Source organism: Berkeleyomyces rouxiae (genome assembly GCF_048999995.1).
Source record: "Berkeleyomyces rouxiae strain 22BRR77 chromosome Unknown BrBRR77_ptg000002l, whole genome shotgun sequence".
NCBI lineage: Eukaryota > Fungi > Ascomycota > Sordariomycetes > Microascales > Ceratocystidaceae > Berkeleyomyces > Berkeleyomyces rouxiae.
Window position 1 is genome coordinate 1,012,669 of NW_027396492.1, and position 15,952 is coordinate 1,028,620.

Here is a 15,952-nt window from a genome sequence, read left to right on the forward strand (position 1 = left end):
ACCGCCAAGTGCAACGGTGTAAGTTGAGGCTTGGAGTAGCTATGTACATAGCTAATGGCGTCCTTCCTACCATTAACCCTGTTCCCATAGCACTTACGCAACCCTAAGCCCCGCGATGGAAGACTTTCTCCAACTTTCGCCTTCTGACGTCGGTTTCATCTCAACATGACCGCCAACTCCCGCCGAACCTACCCACCCACCGCCCTTCCTTCCACACGCCCTCCTCTCTGCCAACAATGAGCGAAAAGCCTACCAAGCCCGTGGACGCCGATGACGAGGCCGGCCAGAATGCCGCTGCCAAGTCCGCCGAGGACCGCAAGGCCGCCTCGGCCATGGCGGCCCTGGACATCAACGGCGCCGACGACGGCAGCGGCGCTAATGCCGTTGACCAGGACGCCATGAACAAGGCGATCAAGGGCCTGTCGAAGAGCGGCGCGACCAAGACGGCGGCCAAGGCTGTCAAGGTCGACCAGGCCGATGTGCTGCTGCTGGTAGGGGTTTCTGTGTCGCAAGCGTTTTGCAAAGATCCGTGGACTAACGAGCTATCACAGACTGAACAGCTGGAGCTGACTAAGCCCAAGGCTACGGAGCTTCTCAAGCAATATGACGGCAGTGCTGTGAAAGCCATGGCCGCCTTCATTGCTGCGTGAGTGGACATTGGAAGTTTTCTCTATCTTGTGCATCATAGACCATAACGTTGGGGGGATATAACCCATCGAATAAAAACAAAATGAAACACGTGCCTTTTGCTTCGTTTTTATCGTGAGTGGTGAGCTACAGCATCTTTGATCAAGCTCATGTGCCCCGGCTTTTCAGGAAACTGGCCTTGATGCATTTCGGCTGCCACAGATCAGATTCGTCATGGTTCGTAAACGGTGGTGGACCTGGGACCGGCCGGGCCCCTGGACCTCCTCCGTGGTGTCTTCCCTTTCCGCCGCCAGGGCCATCGCCTGGCCGATCGTGGCCTCCTCCAGGCCCCATCCCCGGACCTCCAGGCCTTCTCGGACCATGTTCTCCCCAATTCAGCGGAATCATAGGCCACATAGGGATATAGCACCGCTCATCCCAATTGCATGTTTGCTCACACGCCAAATACTCCCCTTCCCAGCCTAACCACGCCCGCAGCTCTCCTACAGTTCTTCGCCACTGCACCGCTCTGTTGTTCAGCAGCTTCGTTTTCCCGGATACATGACCACCCAATGCTATCCTTTCCATGTCAAAGCCAACGTCTAGCAATACTCCACAGATCGCCTCTCTTGTCTCTTCGACAGCCCAGCGCATGTGCTCTTCTTCTGTGACTAGGTCCCAGCCCACCAGCCGGCGCGTGTAGTGATACTTGCAGCGAGCAAAAGTCGCCTTGTATGTATCAGATGATGTGCTCCACTGCGCATCCAAATCTACTTGCGACGAGGGCGGGGCTGGGTACACTAGGAACGGCACCATGTACATGTGGCTCAACCCGCGAACACCATGCAGCCACTCGGCTATCGCAGTTTCATTGCCAGATGTGACAGGAAATCCAAGTAGCGCTGCCTCTAAAGCCTTCAAATGACCAGCTGTGCGTTGCACAATCTCACGCATCATTCCAATCCAATCCGCCCCTGAGCACGCGCGATCGTCGTCTAGCGCCCGCCGGACAATGTCGGCAGTGAGATGCCTGATAGCCTCAGCGTCATTGGCCGTTGCATTGCTGAGGTTGTGGTATCTCCGACGACGACCAAGTTTTTGGAGCCCGGCCTCTTGTTCTTCTGTCGAGAACCCCTCCACTAGCCAGTAGCCCTCGCGCGTTAGATTTAGCTGTACCCGCTCATCTTCGCGCAACTGAACTTGGGTTCCACCAAGAAAAGGGGCATAGTAGCTAGCGAGACCACATCCAACGACTGTTAGTCGTTCTTCGCCGCGGCTAGGCCCATTTCGAGTGGAGCCGTAGTGATATGTCGCACTGAGAAACCAGCCCCAGCTCTGGGCATCGAGAAACGGTTCGCCCTGGGCTTGGCGCCAGTGAGGAGGCGGCATGTTACCGGTTGGCTCAGCCGAGCGATCGGTGCGTGTGGGCTGACTAGGGATTGGGTAATACTTGGAGACATCATCAGAGGACTCGGTAACTGACGAGGGAACAGGAACAGAATCATCCCCCATGTGAATATCAGTACCCCCTTTCGCAACTATCTCAGAGTTGCGTCGGGAATATACTCCGGAGTTTGTGTCCAGCGGTGTAGATACATTTAACAGACTCACAAGCTCTAGCGAATCACTCAGAAAGTCGCACCAAATGATCTCGAACCCAGCATTCATACGCACTACCCCCTCAATGCCCCAGCCCCTCCCACCCAACTTTTCGTGTTGAATCCAGTCACACAGGCCCGTCGCACGCGCATATTCTGCATCGAGCAGCCCCGAACCAGGATGTCGGCCTTGGCCTCCCTCTCTGTTGTCGTCCCTGGCTACCGGCCCACTCACGTTCCCATATATGTGCAACATCTGTGTATCTAGCTGGCCTTGACCCATCAGCGTGGCCGACTCGCCATCAAAGTATAAACATTTCACGCGGCGTGTGGTTTGAAACGTGAGTAGATATGATGTGCGGGTAGAGCCCATGATGCCATAGGCCATTTCACTATACCCATGTAGTCAGTAGATGGACGCGTACAAACATCAGGTGGGCGGCTGTTGATTCAGGCACACAAACTCGGCGCACGCGTGTTTCTCCCACTTGTCTTACTCACACGTCAAGCGCAAGCCACTCTGGACTGGGCGGAGTCTCGGCATCCAGACGGCCATGGTACACCATTGTGTAGGCTGGAAGCTCGACAGCCGCTAGTGTCTGGCCGCTGGGAAATATAGTATTGCTCCACTGCTGCAGCAGAGTCGAGGCCGAGGCGAATAGGTGTGGCGCAGAAGACGAAAAGTTGAGCGACTGCATCGAACGAAAACTTGCGGGTTCTTCGGCGAGCAGTAAAGCATCATGTGAAGCTCGGCTGCCACCAAGCGGCTGCTGTTTTGTCTCATCGCCATCGAGACATGTCACAAACGAAACTGCTGCTACCAGCACGAGAGGAGAAAGTCTCATTTTATGAACGACGCAATATGTACTATCCAAGAAAAAAAGGAAGCAAAGAGAGTTGAAGAATGTGTCTCCAGAAGCTCGTTTTCCATTCATCTCAGTCCAATGTTGTTGCTGTTGATATCTACATGCAGAACGCGCGTCCCTGTATTAGGGTTAACACATAGGGCTCAACATAATCATCTAACAAAAACTGTAACAGTAAAACTGTTGCGAGGCGCTTAGGGTTACTCAACCGCTGAGGCTGTCAGGATGAGTCATCATCCACAATTCCATTTCTCAACAATCATCAGGGCATGATCCCTGCCCTGATTCTCTCCCACAATGATATTAGATTCTCCTAACTCCATCAGAGGTATAAAAGTGATGCTACCTCTGATCTTCTTGTATTGATGATTAGTTTTGGGAGGTTTAGCGAGTTTTGATTTTCCACTTAATTAAGTTAATATATTCTTTCATTTATCATCTTCACAAAAACAAAATCTTTTTATCGCATGTTGAGTTGAAGTTGTCAAGAAAAGAACGCCAAAAAAAGCAAGAAAAGCTCTAAACACCTTGATAATGCACTCGTAAGATATAAACAATGCTTGACTCTCATACCTTCTTTCATAGCCTAGGCTCTTCGTCCATCTAACCCTCGCGTTGCTTCCATTGCTTCGACAACGGGCTGCTGATCTTGGGCGCAAACTGCAAGCTCTTTCTGCGCGCCGCTAAAAGGCGCATCATGGCATTTTTGGGCTCATCCTTTTCGGGTGTCACGACCCAGGAAACGCTGGTTTTTTTGGTACTGGCTGTTCCAGAAACGGCACGGCGCTTGGGCGGCGGACACGTGCGTTGCAACATTGCTATGCGATCTTCGTCCATTTGCTCGCTATAATCGCCGTGAGCATCCTGGCCCGTTGGTGTAGTGAGTTTAGCGCGACTGGAACCCATGTCTTCGGCACGTTCGCTGGGCGACGGCGTCTCGGGTGGCAGCATAGCAGCGTAGCGTGCAATGGTATCAGGCGCGGGCGTTACAGGGGCAGGAGATAGTTGCCAGGTCGAGCCATCGGTGTCGTCACGGATGCCCTTTTCATTGTCAGTCGGTGTGCGTTCCCAGACAGTACTCTGCCGCCGACTGCTGCGACGTCGTGTCCCAGATCGCACAGGCGTAGTGGGCGATCCAAGCATGCCGGTAGTCTTGCGGCGGACACTCCGCGGGGTGAAGCCTGAGTGAATGTAGTACGGGGGCTCTTCGACCCAAGCATTTTCTCGTTCACAACTGAAAGCATTAGTTAGTACGTTATCACGAATTCTGGGTAGGTTATCTAGTACGGATGGAGGCAGACTTACTCAAGAACCCAGCTAACTCCGACACAATGCACCATGCCCTGGGTTTCCTGGACTTTGTCCAGAGTTCGCATGCTGCCGTCTTTGAAAACAACGTGGGTAATGCCAATCTTGCCGATCTGATTCGGATCTTGAGGATCCCACGCCCACTCTGACACACACTTGGCACCCATCTGCGTCAGAAGCTCGATGAATATGGCACTAGAATCCACGCCATCTGCTGTAAATACATCGACAAAGATTGTTGCCCCCGTGAGTGCCTCAGCGTTGATGCGGGGACTAGGAGTTTGCATAGGTGTGACGGCATCGGCCCATGTGACTTGCGAGCGTGCCGGCGTCTTAGGCCCGGCTTCAATAGTGTCAGTGTTACGAGCTGGGGATTGCGGGGCATGGCCGATAGAATGACGTTGTGCCGGAGCCCGAGACGCAGCTAGGCGGGTTCGGCGATCGGAGGGCGATGGGGATGATTCATCAGCGTCTTTGAGCGGGACCTTAGATACAGTATGAAACTCTTTAGTGACGTAGCGGACAGGCGTGACAGGAGGAACTGGAGTAGACCCTTCAAGTTTGTTATCGTCCGGGGCATCGGTTGAGTCATCATCATGATCGTCCACTGGGAAATCCTCCTCTTCAATGCCTTCTTCAGCTTGAAGTTCGTCATCTTCGTAGGACTGGACAGCTGAATCATACTCCATGTAAGATCTTTCGGCCTCTTCTTCAAGCTCTTCATATGAACGATGAAGTTCATCAATCTCGTCGGGTCCCAAGAGAGACATTTCCTGGGCCTCAGTGGCCAGGGCAATGTCTTCCTCAGTGATATCCAGATCGTCAAACCCGTCTTCATCGAGCATCGACACATCTTCGTCTTCATCTTCGCAGTCAGGTTCATGTTCACTGGTAGTATCGAAGTGGGCATCGATATCATCGTCGGTATAGCCCTGTCGCTCTGTGAATGATGGTGTCAAATGAACATGGCTAGCATGGTCAGTCGAATATGTCGATCGAGGGGTACCAGGGACATCATCTTTCTCCATTTCCATATCGCCATCATCAAACCCATCATCGTCAATGCTTATGTTGTCATCGTTGGCTTGATCCATATCGCATTTGGGATTTTCTGATGGGTGAGGAATTGGCTCGGCTGGAACCCAAACATCAAGTCGATCCACAAGAGGAGTGAAGCCATCAGAGGGATGAGTTGGGCGTCGAGCTGTCCCGGGCGTTTGTCCAGAGTTAACTCGACGGGACGTAGCAGGGGTAGCTGGAGCATTCTTGTAAGGGTGAGGTAGTTTGCTGGTGTGGTCGTCGTCGTCGTCGTCAGAATCATTGTCTGTAGCATTGTAAGGGTCTGTATCTCGTGAACGTAGGCCGAATGTATTGGGAATTTGAGACGTTGAAGTAGGACTGGGCACGTGGGAAACGGGTGTGGATTTAGGTGTAGCTTTGGGAGTAGTTTCATTGTCCACAGATGAATGATAATCCGACTGATCATCTGTCGTGCCTTGCTCTTGAACAGACATCTCCATCCGTGAATTATCTTCACTAGGATCAACGTCAACATTATCGACTTCTGCCTGAATCTTGAAGTTTGCAGGCCATGTCCTTCGAGGCGACATCATGTCACAATCCTCCTCAGCTTGAGCGTGTTGATCTGTTGATGCCGAATCTTCAGGAACTTCGTCGCCGGAAAGGATCATGCTATCTTCAACATCGACGTCGTGATTGATATCGTCGAACTTAGACTCATCTTCACTGTATTCCATATTGGACTCTTCCTCGCCCTCAAGTTCACCGTCTTCATGTGCTTCTTTGGGCTCGGAAACACTGCGTCGCACTGGTGCGAACATGTCTCCCGTTAAATCCTCCTTCGAAGTCGAGACGCTAGACTTTCTTGATGGAAGTTTTAAGCTAGGAGGCCCTTGTCTAAAAAGTAAGCCTCGACCACGGGAGAGGTCCGATGTGGCGTCTTCTTCGGCCATAAGAAGCTGAGACGGTTTCATGGCTTGCGGCTTAGGATCGGAGGCTTCGTCGGCATCCATTTCGTCATGATTATCGCTGGAAACAGTACTAGCTGGGCTTGGGCTAGCAGGCATAGTTGGTAGCGATGGTACAGCTTGGGAAATATCGAAGGGTCTACTGGGAAGTTTGAATGCTGAGCCAGGCCGCTTTGCTGGGGACATGAGGAGCGAAGTTTTTTGATCTTGTGAGTGACCCCCAGTAGAAGATTGAGGGACAGCGCCAAAGCCCTTGATAGGAGACTGGGGACGCTTAGCTGGAGATGCTAAGAGTGTTGACTTTTCTGCCGCAAGATCGGATGATGCCGTCTGTCCTGGCTTCGGCAGCACACCGCCAATGAACATATTCTCTGTAGGGCCCCGCTTTGCAGGCGAGCGCATTGTTTCCTGTGGTGATACGGGCGGCTGAGGAATGCGCTTGGCCGGTGACGTCAGCATCATTGTTGTTGTTAGTTGTGTGGGCTCGGGATCTGTAGAGGTTGAAATTGAAAGCGGGTTATTGGCCATGTCGGTGCTATGCAGAGTTGAAGGAACTAGCCCACCAACCACGCCTTTCTTCCGGGGACTTTGTCTTAGTGGCGCGACGTATTCTTCTACAACTTCGTCTTGCTCTGGCGTTTCAAGACTGGAATTTGCGGGACCCGGTGTCTTTGCAGTTCCCAGTGAAGGTTTTCCGGCAGTAGATGCCGAAGCACCGGCCTTACGACTTCGTGTAGCCGTTGTTGACGAAGATCCCGAGGCAGGACCCCCCACAGCCTTTCGCATAGGCCGACCTCGAATGCCACCAGTCTTGGCGTCTGTTGCAGCTGGTGCAATGTTTTCTTTTTCAGTTTTGGCCCCGACCGCGAACGAGACCGACTTCTTTGCAGCAGCCGCAGCAGCCGCAGACATTCTAGTACCGATAGGGGCAGAGATACGGGGTTTCTTAGCCGGGCCGCCAACTGTTGAGGTAGAGGTAGAGGCGGCGGCCGTCGTTGTGGAGGCGAGTCGTCCACGACCACGGCTGGGGGGTTCGGCAGGAGTAGGCTTGGAGGCTGCAGTGCCGGTCGCCCGGGCAGCAGCGGCAGCGGTCATACGCGTAGCACGCGCGGCACTTGCGGCTGTCGTGCGAGTCGCGCGAGTGGACGGGGCAGGCTTTGTTGTGGTTACGCGGGCGGATTCATCAGCAGGCTTCTTGGCGAGGCTGCGAGTTCGTATAGGCGGACGAGTAGCTTCACCTGGTGGGCGCGCGGGCCCATGCAATGGAGCGGGCTCGACTTGGCCATCTGCGTTATCATCACCATCTTCGGCCTCATAAGTTCTAGTTTTGCGTTTGGTGGCGGTTGATGGTGGGGGCGGCTTTGCAGCTATGGAGGTCGAGGCTGACGAGACGCGGGATCGGGATGCTGCCGTGCCAGCTCTCGCGCTGGATGAAGCGGTTGCGCGAGTTATTCTTGAGACAGGCATAGTTGGTGGTCTGTGGATGTTGGTGGAGAGAACGGCAGGCGGAGGCAAAGATGAAATGCATTGATTAGGATGGTTTGCGTGGCAAGAAACGTTGGGTAGTAATCAGACCGGTCGTCAACAATTTAGCACAGCAGGGAGTCAAATCCCGCAGAAAATAAAGTATGCAGAAACAGGCCTTGATTTGCCTCTTGTTGACACTTCACCGCCTTTGAAGATGCAGGTTATCTCGAGGCATGAAAAATGTGTCGATGCCAGATGTTGTGGTGTTTACTTTCTCCACAAAAACAGCGGCAAACAAAGAAGGAGTGTTTGCACAATGCATAAATCCGTGCATAAGTGTCTGCTGACTGTGGCCCCGCTTTGCATAATTTCGCACGCGTTGATTGGCGTTCTAGCGTGCCGCGATGTTGGCAGGGAAACGGTGAGTCGTGACTAAAGTGCCACTAGTGAGTGACTAAGCGGTTCCGCATTCATCCAGGCAGCAAGACATCAGCACAAAGACTTCGCTGAACCCCCAAGTTTCGAATACTCGGATTCTCTGATCTCACAAAACGGCTTGTAGGCTGTAGGGATTTGACTGCCGGAAACGGCGTAGCCTGCTTTCATCATGGAGATGCACTAAGATGCCCATCGAAAAAAAGAAAAAAAAAAGACAAAGAGAGTCTCAGACTGACAAACTGCTCAGACTGCGCCTCATTCCTGCGACTGTCACAATGGAGTCTCAAAGATCACCAATTGCTTGTCCTTTTTTCCCAGATTATACCACGCCTTGGCAGTAATACTGACAGGCGTTGTGTGTTGTTCTCTCCATTGGTGTGTTACACTGGTGGCCAGCCTGTCTCACGTCTGCTTCGGGCGCTGTGGAATTTGGGGAGAGGGTCCGGACCCTGGCCTCGGGTCCTTTTTTAGCATCAGCAAGTGAAACTAACCGGCAAGTTGGTGAGGTCAAAGTAAGATAGGTAAGATGAATGGAGGGTATCGTCTTGCTTCTGCTTCCTTCTTGCAATCAAGGTAGCAAGCAGCATGACGGCTTGTCCTGGTAAGTGGCAAAGCCTGTTTCTTGCGGTGAAGAGCTGCTGCTGCTGATAAGTGTCGCTGTTAATTTCGTGGCTGGTATATAGCCAATGGAGCTTGGCCTCTATGCACACAGCTCGCCATTGGCACTTACGCCTCTGCAAATATGCACTTGTATGTACGATGATGATCGTCGCATGCATCATCCGAGGTGCCCGCAATCCACCAACCGCCACTTATCGTCTTGACCCCAAGCTTCTGCTTCCATTATCCTGGGCTTAGATTAAAGCTGCGCCCAAGCACCCATCAAAACAGCTTAATCGGTCAACCATTTGCCCCTTGTCGGTGGCCTCTGATCTCGGGGCGGTCCGTGCTATGGAGGAAGTTACGACTTGGCGGCACAAAAGCACTTGACGCTTTCGAGATGTTGGAGAGGACAGGAAAGAACATGTATGGGCTGCTTGTCGAGATGTGAGCATGCTTGGACAGTCCTGACAGCAAAATTAGTAACCTAGCTTTACGAGGATGAGTTCATTAAGCTATGCCATCATTAGTCAGTTTAGAGTCTTCCTAGACACCCGGCGGTTCTTTTTGTCGTGTTCCTTTCGGCAATTCAAGGCAGCACTGCTAGGTCACTCGCAAAACTCCACCGTCCACTTCTCGGATTCCTCGCAATTGGCATTTAACCTTTACATTCACGTGGTTAGCGAACTGCTTCTGTCCAAGTCCGGCACCAAGCCCACAATTCGTCTCCCTGCCCAACTCTCCGCCCCTCCGCTGCGCGCCACCAAACCACGGCATCTTGCCTCTTGCAGCCCTGGTCCCTGTTTTGTTCTCCATACACTATTTCAGGCAGCACCCCTCGGACAAGCTGCATGTCTCATTGGGCTAACTGGGAGCTGCGTCGGATGAATCCCGACACATGGACTCTACTAGCATCCCGTTCCCGTTGGTTTCAGCCAGTCGTCATTAATAAGACTCCTTCTTCCCAGGCTGTTTTCCGACTTCACTAGAACACCCTCTCCATCTTCCTTTACTGTCATTGTTAAAAATCCTCCACCCTCTCCTGCCTTGGCATTTGTTCCCCTCGCTGTCGGCACGTCCTTTGCAAGAATTTATTGTTTGCGCCGAAGTCGTACAAAGACTCGGTAGCCCCCAATTTGTTTTCGTGCCTGCCATTTCTCAGTGCCTCTTCCATCTTCATCCTTTGTACTCGGTGCCAAGTCCAAGTATCGGCAGTTATTCTTCCTTCGTTTCCCTCTCGCACACCATGAAGCTCTCAACCGCTCTGGTGTATACCGGCGCAGCAGCCGCCTACACAATTCCCGAGACTTCCGTCAAGATTGCTGCACGCGCCCTTCCCGACTCGCCCTCCGGCGGTTATGCCCCGGCCACTGTCAACTGCCCTTCTGATCGGCCAACTATCCGTGCCGCATCCAGTGGTCTCTCCAGCGCCGAGTCCGACTGGCTGGATTTGCGCAAGCCCAAGACTGAGGCTGCCTTCACCGAGTTCGTCAAGCGCGCCAACATCAGCGGCTTTGATGTTGACAGCTTCCTGGCCCAGGACAATGCGCAGCCCCGTCTAGCAGCCGCCGTATCCGGCGGTGGCTACCGTGCGCTCATGTATGGCGCAGGCGTGCTCAAGGCTGCTGACAACCGTACAGCCGGCACCCTGGACACTGGTGGTATTGGCGGTCTACTACAGTCACTGACCTACCTGTCTGGTCTGTCCGGTGGCTCCTGGCTAGTGGGTTCGCTGTTCATGAACAACTTTAGCAGTGTTGGTGATCTGCAGAACAACGACAACGTGTGGCAGTTCCAGAACAGCATCTTTAGAGGGCCTCCCAATAGTGATGACGAGGTTCTTGGCTCGTCACGTCTAGGCTACTTCTCGCAGCTCGAGGAGCAGGTGGACGATAAGCGTGATGCCGACTTCGATGTGTCGCTGACCGACTACTGGGGTCGCGCACTGGCATACCAGCTCATTGCTGCGCCTGATGGTGGTGTCGCCTACACCATTTCGTCCATCGCCAACTCCACCGAGTTCACCCAGGCCGACACTCCCATGCCCATCATTGTTTCCGTCGGGCGTGAACAGGGCACCATTGTCATCTCTCTGAACTCAACCGTCTTCGAGTTCAGCCCTCTTGAGTTCGGCTCGTGGGACGAGTCTCCTTCGGCCTTTGCGCCCATCCGCTACCTGGGAACCAACTTCACCAACGGTAGCATCCCGACCAACGAGACCTGCGTGCGTGGCTTTGACTCTGCGTCTTTCGTCATGGGCACCTCGTCGTCACTGTTCAACGCCGTGCTGGCGCAGAACATGACCTCGACGCTCGACCTGTCTTCCCTAGAGCAGGATCTGCTGAACAGGGTGCTCGAGTCTGTGGACGGTGATCAAAACGACATTGCGCCCTACAAGCCCAACCCCTTCTACAACTTCCAGCCGTCTACCAACAAACTGTACAACACTACCGAGCTAGCCCTTGTTGACGGTGGCATGGATGGCCAGAACCTGCCTCTGTGGCCCATGCTACAGTCTTCGCGCTCCGTCGACGTCATCTATGCGCTGGATGCATCCGCTGACACCGACTTCAACTGGCCCAATGGCACTGCACTGCGTGCCACTCTCGACCGCTGCACCGACGGTGTTGGCGCCAACATTCCCTTCCCCTCCATCCCCGACGACAACACCTTTGTCAACCTAAAGCTAAACCAGCGCCCGACCTTCTTCGGCTGCGACGCCAGCAATTTCTCGTCTGACGCCGTGCCGCCGCTGATTGTCTACATCCCCAACGCGCCGCTGACCTACTTCTCCAACGTCAGCACCTTCACCACCTCGTACGAGCTCGAGCTGCGCGACAGCATCATCCTCAACGGCTACAACGTCGGCACCCAGGGCAACTTCTCCTCGTCGCTCAACGAGACCTCCTGGGGCAAGTGCATTGCCTGCGCTGCCCTGTCACGCTCCTTCACCCGCACCGGCGCCACCGTCCCCCAGGACTGCACCGATTGCTTCAGCCAGCACTGCTGGGACGGCACTGTCGACAGCACCCCCGCCAACTACACCCCGTCTATCCTGCTCACTGAGATCACTGCTTCTTCTAGCTCGGATAGCGGCAGCGACAGTGCCGCTTCGTCTGGCGCTGCTATCAGCGGCTTGATGCTGGCTGCTGCAGTGGGCATGGCCACTGTCTTCACCCTGTTCTAATAAGATTACCCTGTTCTGGGGCAGATCTGGGTGGCAGCGCGCTCTGTACTGTTGTCAATATGGTGGCTGCGACCACTTGGTCAAGGCCGCTTGTAGCGCTTCTAGGCCCACGCTCTTTGCATCCTTTCTCTCATTCTTTCATCTTCTTTGGCACCGCTATCATGCGCGCCCCCTTTTTTTTTTCTTCTTCTATTAGTTTATATTGTTCATACTTTCTTTTTTTTTTCTTGAGATTCTCGGTGTTGCACCAAGGTCGGGGTTGGTTTGGGTTTAGGTCTGAAATTCAGCGGTTTGTGTGTGGATGAACATGACGTAATAAAAACTTTTTTTTTTCAACGGTTAGTTCCTTAGTGACGCCCAACTTCATATCGTAGACGAAACCTTAATCATCATCTTGTGATATCTGCTTCACATGCCAGCCTCGGCTACTGTATCTCTCTCACTCTTATACACATCCTAATAGCCCATGTCTTCGTTAACAGTCATAAATTGATTCGTTAGTATGTGATTGTATGTATAGCGGGATTGTTCTATGTTGGTGCATCGTTTTTCCAGGTTTCTCCTCTCTGTCTATCCTCCGGACATCATCGCCACTGCAACACCCGAAAGGGTCCCTCAATCTTGACATCTTTGACGCCTTCCGGCATCAGGCGCAACCACTCCAGCAGCGCCTCTTCGTCTACTTCTCCCTCCGAAAGTCGCAAGTTCAACGTGATCTGTGGCGCATTTGTATCAAGTTCGATTGGCGAAGTGTTTCTCTGCATTGGAGCTAACAAAATGGAAGGCAGCCGGCAACTCCCTGAAGTTTGTAGGTGCAAAGGCGACGGGAAGCTAGTAATTGTTTCTTTTTCGGGATTCCGGTCTTCTATCAGCTTGGGATAGTTAGACAAGATGCGCGCATGTAACTCAGCCACCGAGAGTGGAGATGAGAAACCACGCGAGGCCTGTGTTCGTAGTTGTTCTGTAACAGCTTGCGTAAACATGCATCGACTTTGTGCCCGTATATGATCTTCAGTGACTGCGGCGGCAATGAGCTCAAGAACACCCTTTTGCCGCACCATGTTAGACGAGGCGAAGTAGGCTGCATCCATAATGATCAGTGTATCAGAAGCAGCCTCCTCAAGAATTTGCTGGATACCACTCCATCGGATGGTGTACCCTTTCTCACGATCGGTAGAGCTGTTCCAGGGGGTGAATGGATACGCATGTCAGTGAGAAGGAATTCGGCTAATAGTTACTACGCCCTTTTAGAAACTCACCTTGCAAGAACCATATCACGGTTCGCGTCCAGGTACGTGTGACCATTATAGTAAACCAGCTTAAGTACATCTCGAGTATCCCTCTCTTCGGCAAAGTCGTTGATTTTGCGTGAAAGCCAGCGCCATGAACTGTGACATTCTTCTGATGGTGACGGGATGGGCTGGATCTGTAAAGAATATCCATAGTACTTTTTAAGTACATCGGCTAGCTCTCGCACTGACAATTGCACATTGAAATCATCATCCTCTTGCCAGTACAAAAGAAGTGCGTGAACAGCAGTGTATCTTGTTCGATTGGTAGTCGAAAATATTTTGGCTACATTGTTCTGCAACTCGCTCTTTAGATTAACGATTCCCGGCAACGGTGTTGGGGTTTTTTCAAGCCGGGGCCCTGTCGGTAATGGAGTCCTTATTCTAGAATCAGGCCCAAGCGACGCACGTGGAGTCTGCTGAAGTGGAGGAGGGTCGAGATCCATATCATGTGGTAATGGTGGATGTTGGGGCGGCGGTGGGGCATCGTGTGTATACGCCAGTGTCTTGGACGCCAAGCTAGGAGAAATGGGGTGGCTATCGTTGGCATTCAAACCTGGTGGAGACTGGCTGGGATGTGATACCATCTGGTGATGGTTGACATTCATAGGAGGCGCATGAGTAACATGGTTCAAGAAGTGGTTGTTGGTGCCGGCATTGGCGACTGGCGCCGGACTGAGGCCACGGGTGGCAGCTAGGAATGTTATGTCCGTTACCGCGGGACTGTGAGATCGATGATATTTGCGGATTGCATCCTCCCACGTCATATTGTGATGGCTAGGGTGGCACTGTAGTGACACGCCAGGTATCAGTTAGTCTTGGGGGTGTCCGAATTTTGAATGCGCCGGTATTTTCACGGTCCAACTTGGCTTCCGTGTCAATCAGGCAGTTCCCGTCAAATACGGAGAAGACACTTACCGCCACGCGCCGGCGTCGACAATCCATGCAGGCTCCGAGTTTTCGTATCAGCGCGGCCTTTTCTCGCTGCTGCTGCGACAGTGGGCCTGTTCGCCTCCTACTTGGACGCCGGCTGTTAGAGATACTCGTGTCATTGACAAGGCCCAGGCTATGGTGCAAAGCATGATCTAAGAGAAAGGATATGGGTGCAGGCAGGGGATATGGACGTAGAAGGTCAGGCAGTGGGGGCATCAGTGATGAGGACATGATGTTCAGAAAGATGGTTGTCTTGAGGGAGACCCCAAGAAGTAGAGCCGGAGGTAGAGGTGACCATCACGGTAGTTCCTGTAGTCTTGGTTGAAGGCCCTGAAAGCGGCGGAGGTATATCTCGTGGCGACAAAGGTGGTGACAAGGACAAGATAGTCATATTAGGAGGAGTGAGTGTGGGCAGAAAGGCAGATGTGTGGGCGTGGGCGGGGGCCGGGGGCCGGGGTGAAAATAGAGTCCATAGCGGGGATTAAGGTGAAGTGGAAGGGGGCTAAGGTGAGCTATACGATGAAGAAGTGGACTCAGCGGTCATGGATATTTGAGTCAAGTGTGGCTGGGTCTGCACCTGAGCTTGAGCTTGAGCTTGAGCTTGCGTCTGTTGGCTCGGGTGTTGGTGTTGATGCGCATGATGGGCGGTCGTCTGTAGCTGTGGCAGCTGCGATGGAGCTTGCTGGTGAATCTGTTGCTGGAGCTGGTGCTGAAGTTGGTGAAGGTGCGGTTGGTGCTGGAGCTGCTGCTGAGAGTGTTCCTGTTGCGCTGACTGCACCGGCAATGCTCCCAGTCCAAGCCCGAGCCCCAGTCCGGGACCGGTTCCCACGCCTGCTGGTGGGCTAGAAACCGAGGGCAATGTAGCAGCCACAGCCACGGCGGCGGCGGCGGCGGCGGCAGCGGCAGCAACTGACGCAGGAGTAATCGCGGAGGTGGTGACTCCAGACTCCTTTGGCATTGGCGAAGGATCAGACTGGGACTGTAGCTGGGACGGGCCTTGTATCACCGGCGGAGTGCCTGGCGCATTTGTCTGCGGGGTCTGCGACGGAGGGCCTCCGGACGGCGGAGACGGGGTCTGCGAATTGGGTGCCGAGGGGCGCTCCTCGTGCTTCGGCGGAGCCTCGTGCAGACTTGGGGCGGGGTGCATAGTGGGCGAATTGGGAGTCGGAGTATGACTGGCGTTTTGGCTTTCGAGAAGGAGCTTTTTCGGGGCTTTTCGTCAGGCGGGGGAGCTTTGCCGGCGAAGGGGTAGGCGATGAGAAGGCCGCTATTCTGGAAGAGCGACTTGGATGGTCTCCAGAAAAGCGTTCTGTTGGTTATTGCAGCATCAAAGATGGAGCCAAGCACAAGCAAAGGCAAAAAATGCACACAGAAGCTCGTCCAGTGCTTCTCAACAGCTCAACCGCGAACAATGGCCAGCAGTTTTGTTTCTGTCGTGAAAGTCCGAACGCCACCAAAAGTCCACCGATCCCAGAACGGCAATCAGGGCAGACGAGAGGATAAAAAGGAATTGCCGTTAAGGTGAAGCAACACCCAAGGCCGAAGCTTTCGTTTCGCGTGGCGGACAAGCGTTGAAGACGGGCTTGGATATTTTCCAAGGATGAGGAAAAGAATTCAAAATAAAAGAATTACATAAACCCAAAATGCTGAA

The 15,952-nt window shown here is 53.3% G+C and overlaps 6 protein-coding genes across 6 annotated transcripts; 2 read left to right on the plus strand and 4 right to left on the minus strand.

Annotated features, from left to right (window-relative positions):
- Positions 1–236: 236 nt before the first annotated feature.
- Positions 237–650, plus strand: BROUX77_001832 (uncharacterized protein; the record flags this gene model as incomplete). Its single annotated transcript, XM_073746305.1, has 2 exons — positions 237–491; positions 552–650. 2 exons carry the CDS (start codon positions 237–239, stop codon positions 648–650), a joined length of 354 nt encoding a protein of 117 aa, XP_073606914.1.
- Positions 651–795: 145 nt separating this feature from the next.
- On the minus strand, positions 796–3,070 carry BROUX77_001833 (uncharacterized protein; the record flags this gene model as incomplete). The annotated part of the gene is made up of 2 exons (XM_073746306.1): positions 796–2,617; positions 2,727–3,070. The coding sequence occupies 2 exons, from the start codon at positions 3,068–3,070 to the stop codon at positions 796–798; spliced, it is 2,166 nt and encodes a 721-aa protein (XP_073606915.1).
- Positions 3,071–3,694: 624 nt separating this feature from the next.
- Positions 3,695–7,854, minus strand: BROUX77_001834 (uncharacterized protein; the record flags this gene model as incomplete). The annotated part of the gene is made up of 2 exons (XM_073746307.1): positions 3,695–4,325; positions 4,397–7,854. The coding sequence occupies 2 exons, from the start codon at positions 7,852–7,854 to the stop codon at positions 3,695–3,697; spliced, it is 4,089 nt and encodes a 1,362-aa protein (XP_073606916.1).
- Positions 7,855–10,138: 2,284 nt separating this feature from the next.
- BROUX77_001835 (uncharacterized protein) lies at positions 10,139–12,079 on the plus strand (the record flags this gene model as incomplete). Its single annotated transcript, XM_073746308.1, has 1 exon — positions 10,139–12,079. One exon carries the CDS (start codon positions 10,139–10,141, stop codon positions 12,077–12,079), a length of 1,941 nt encoding a protein of 646 aa, XP_073606917.1.
- A 584-nt stretch (positions 12,080–12,663) lies between these two features.
- On the minus strand, positions 12,664–14,532 carry BROUX77_001836 (uncharacterized protein; the record flags this gene model as incomplete). The annotated part of the gene is made up of 3 exons (XM_073746309.1): positions 12,664–13,258; positions 13,339–14,156; positions 14,287–14,532. The coding sequence occupies 3 exons, from the start codon at positions 14,530–14,532 to the stop codon at positions 12,664–12,666; spliced, it is 1,659 nt and encodes a 552-aa protein (XP_073606918.1).
- A 271-nt stretch (positions 14,533–14,803) lies between these two features.
- Positions 14,804–15,448, minus strand: BROUX77_001837 (uncharacterized protein; the record flags this gene model as incomplete). The annotated part of the gene is made up of 1 exon (XM_073746310.1): positions 14,804–15,448. The coding sequence occupies one exon, from the start codon at positions 15,446–15,448 to the stop codon at positions 14,804–14,806; it is 645 nt and encodes a 214-aa protein (XP_073606919.1).
- Positions 15,449–15,952: the final 504 nt, after the last annotated feature.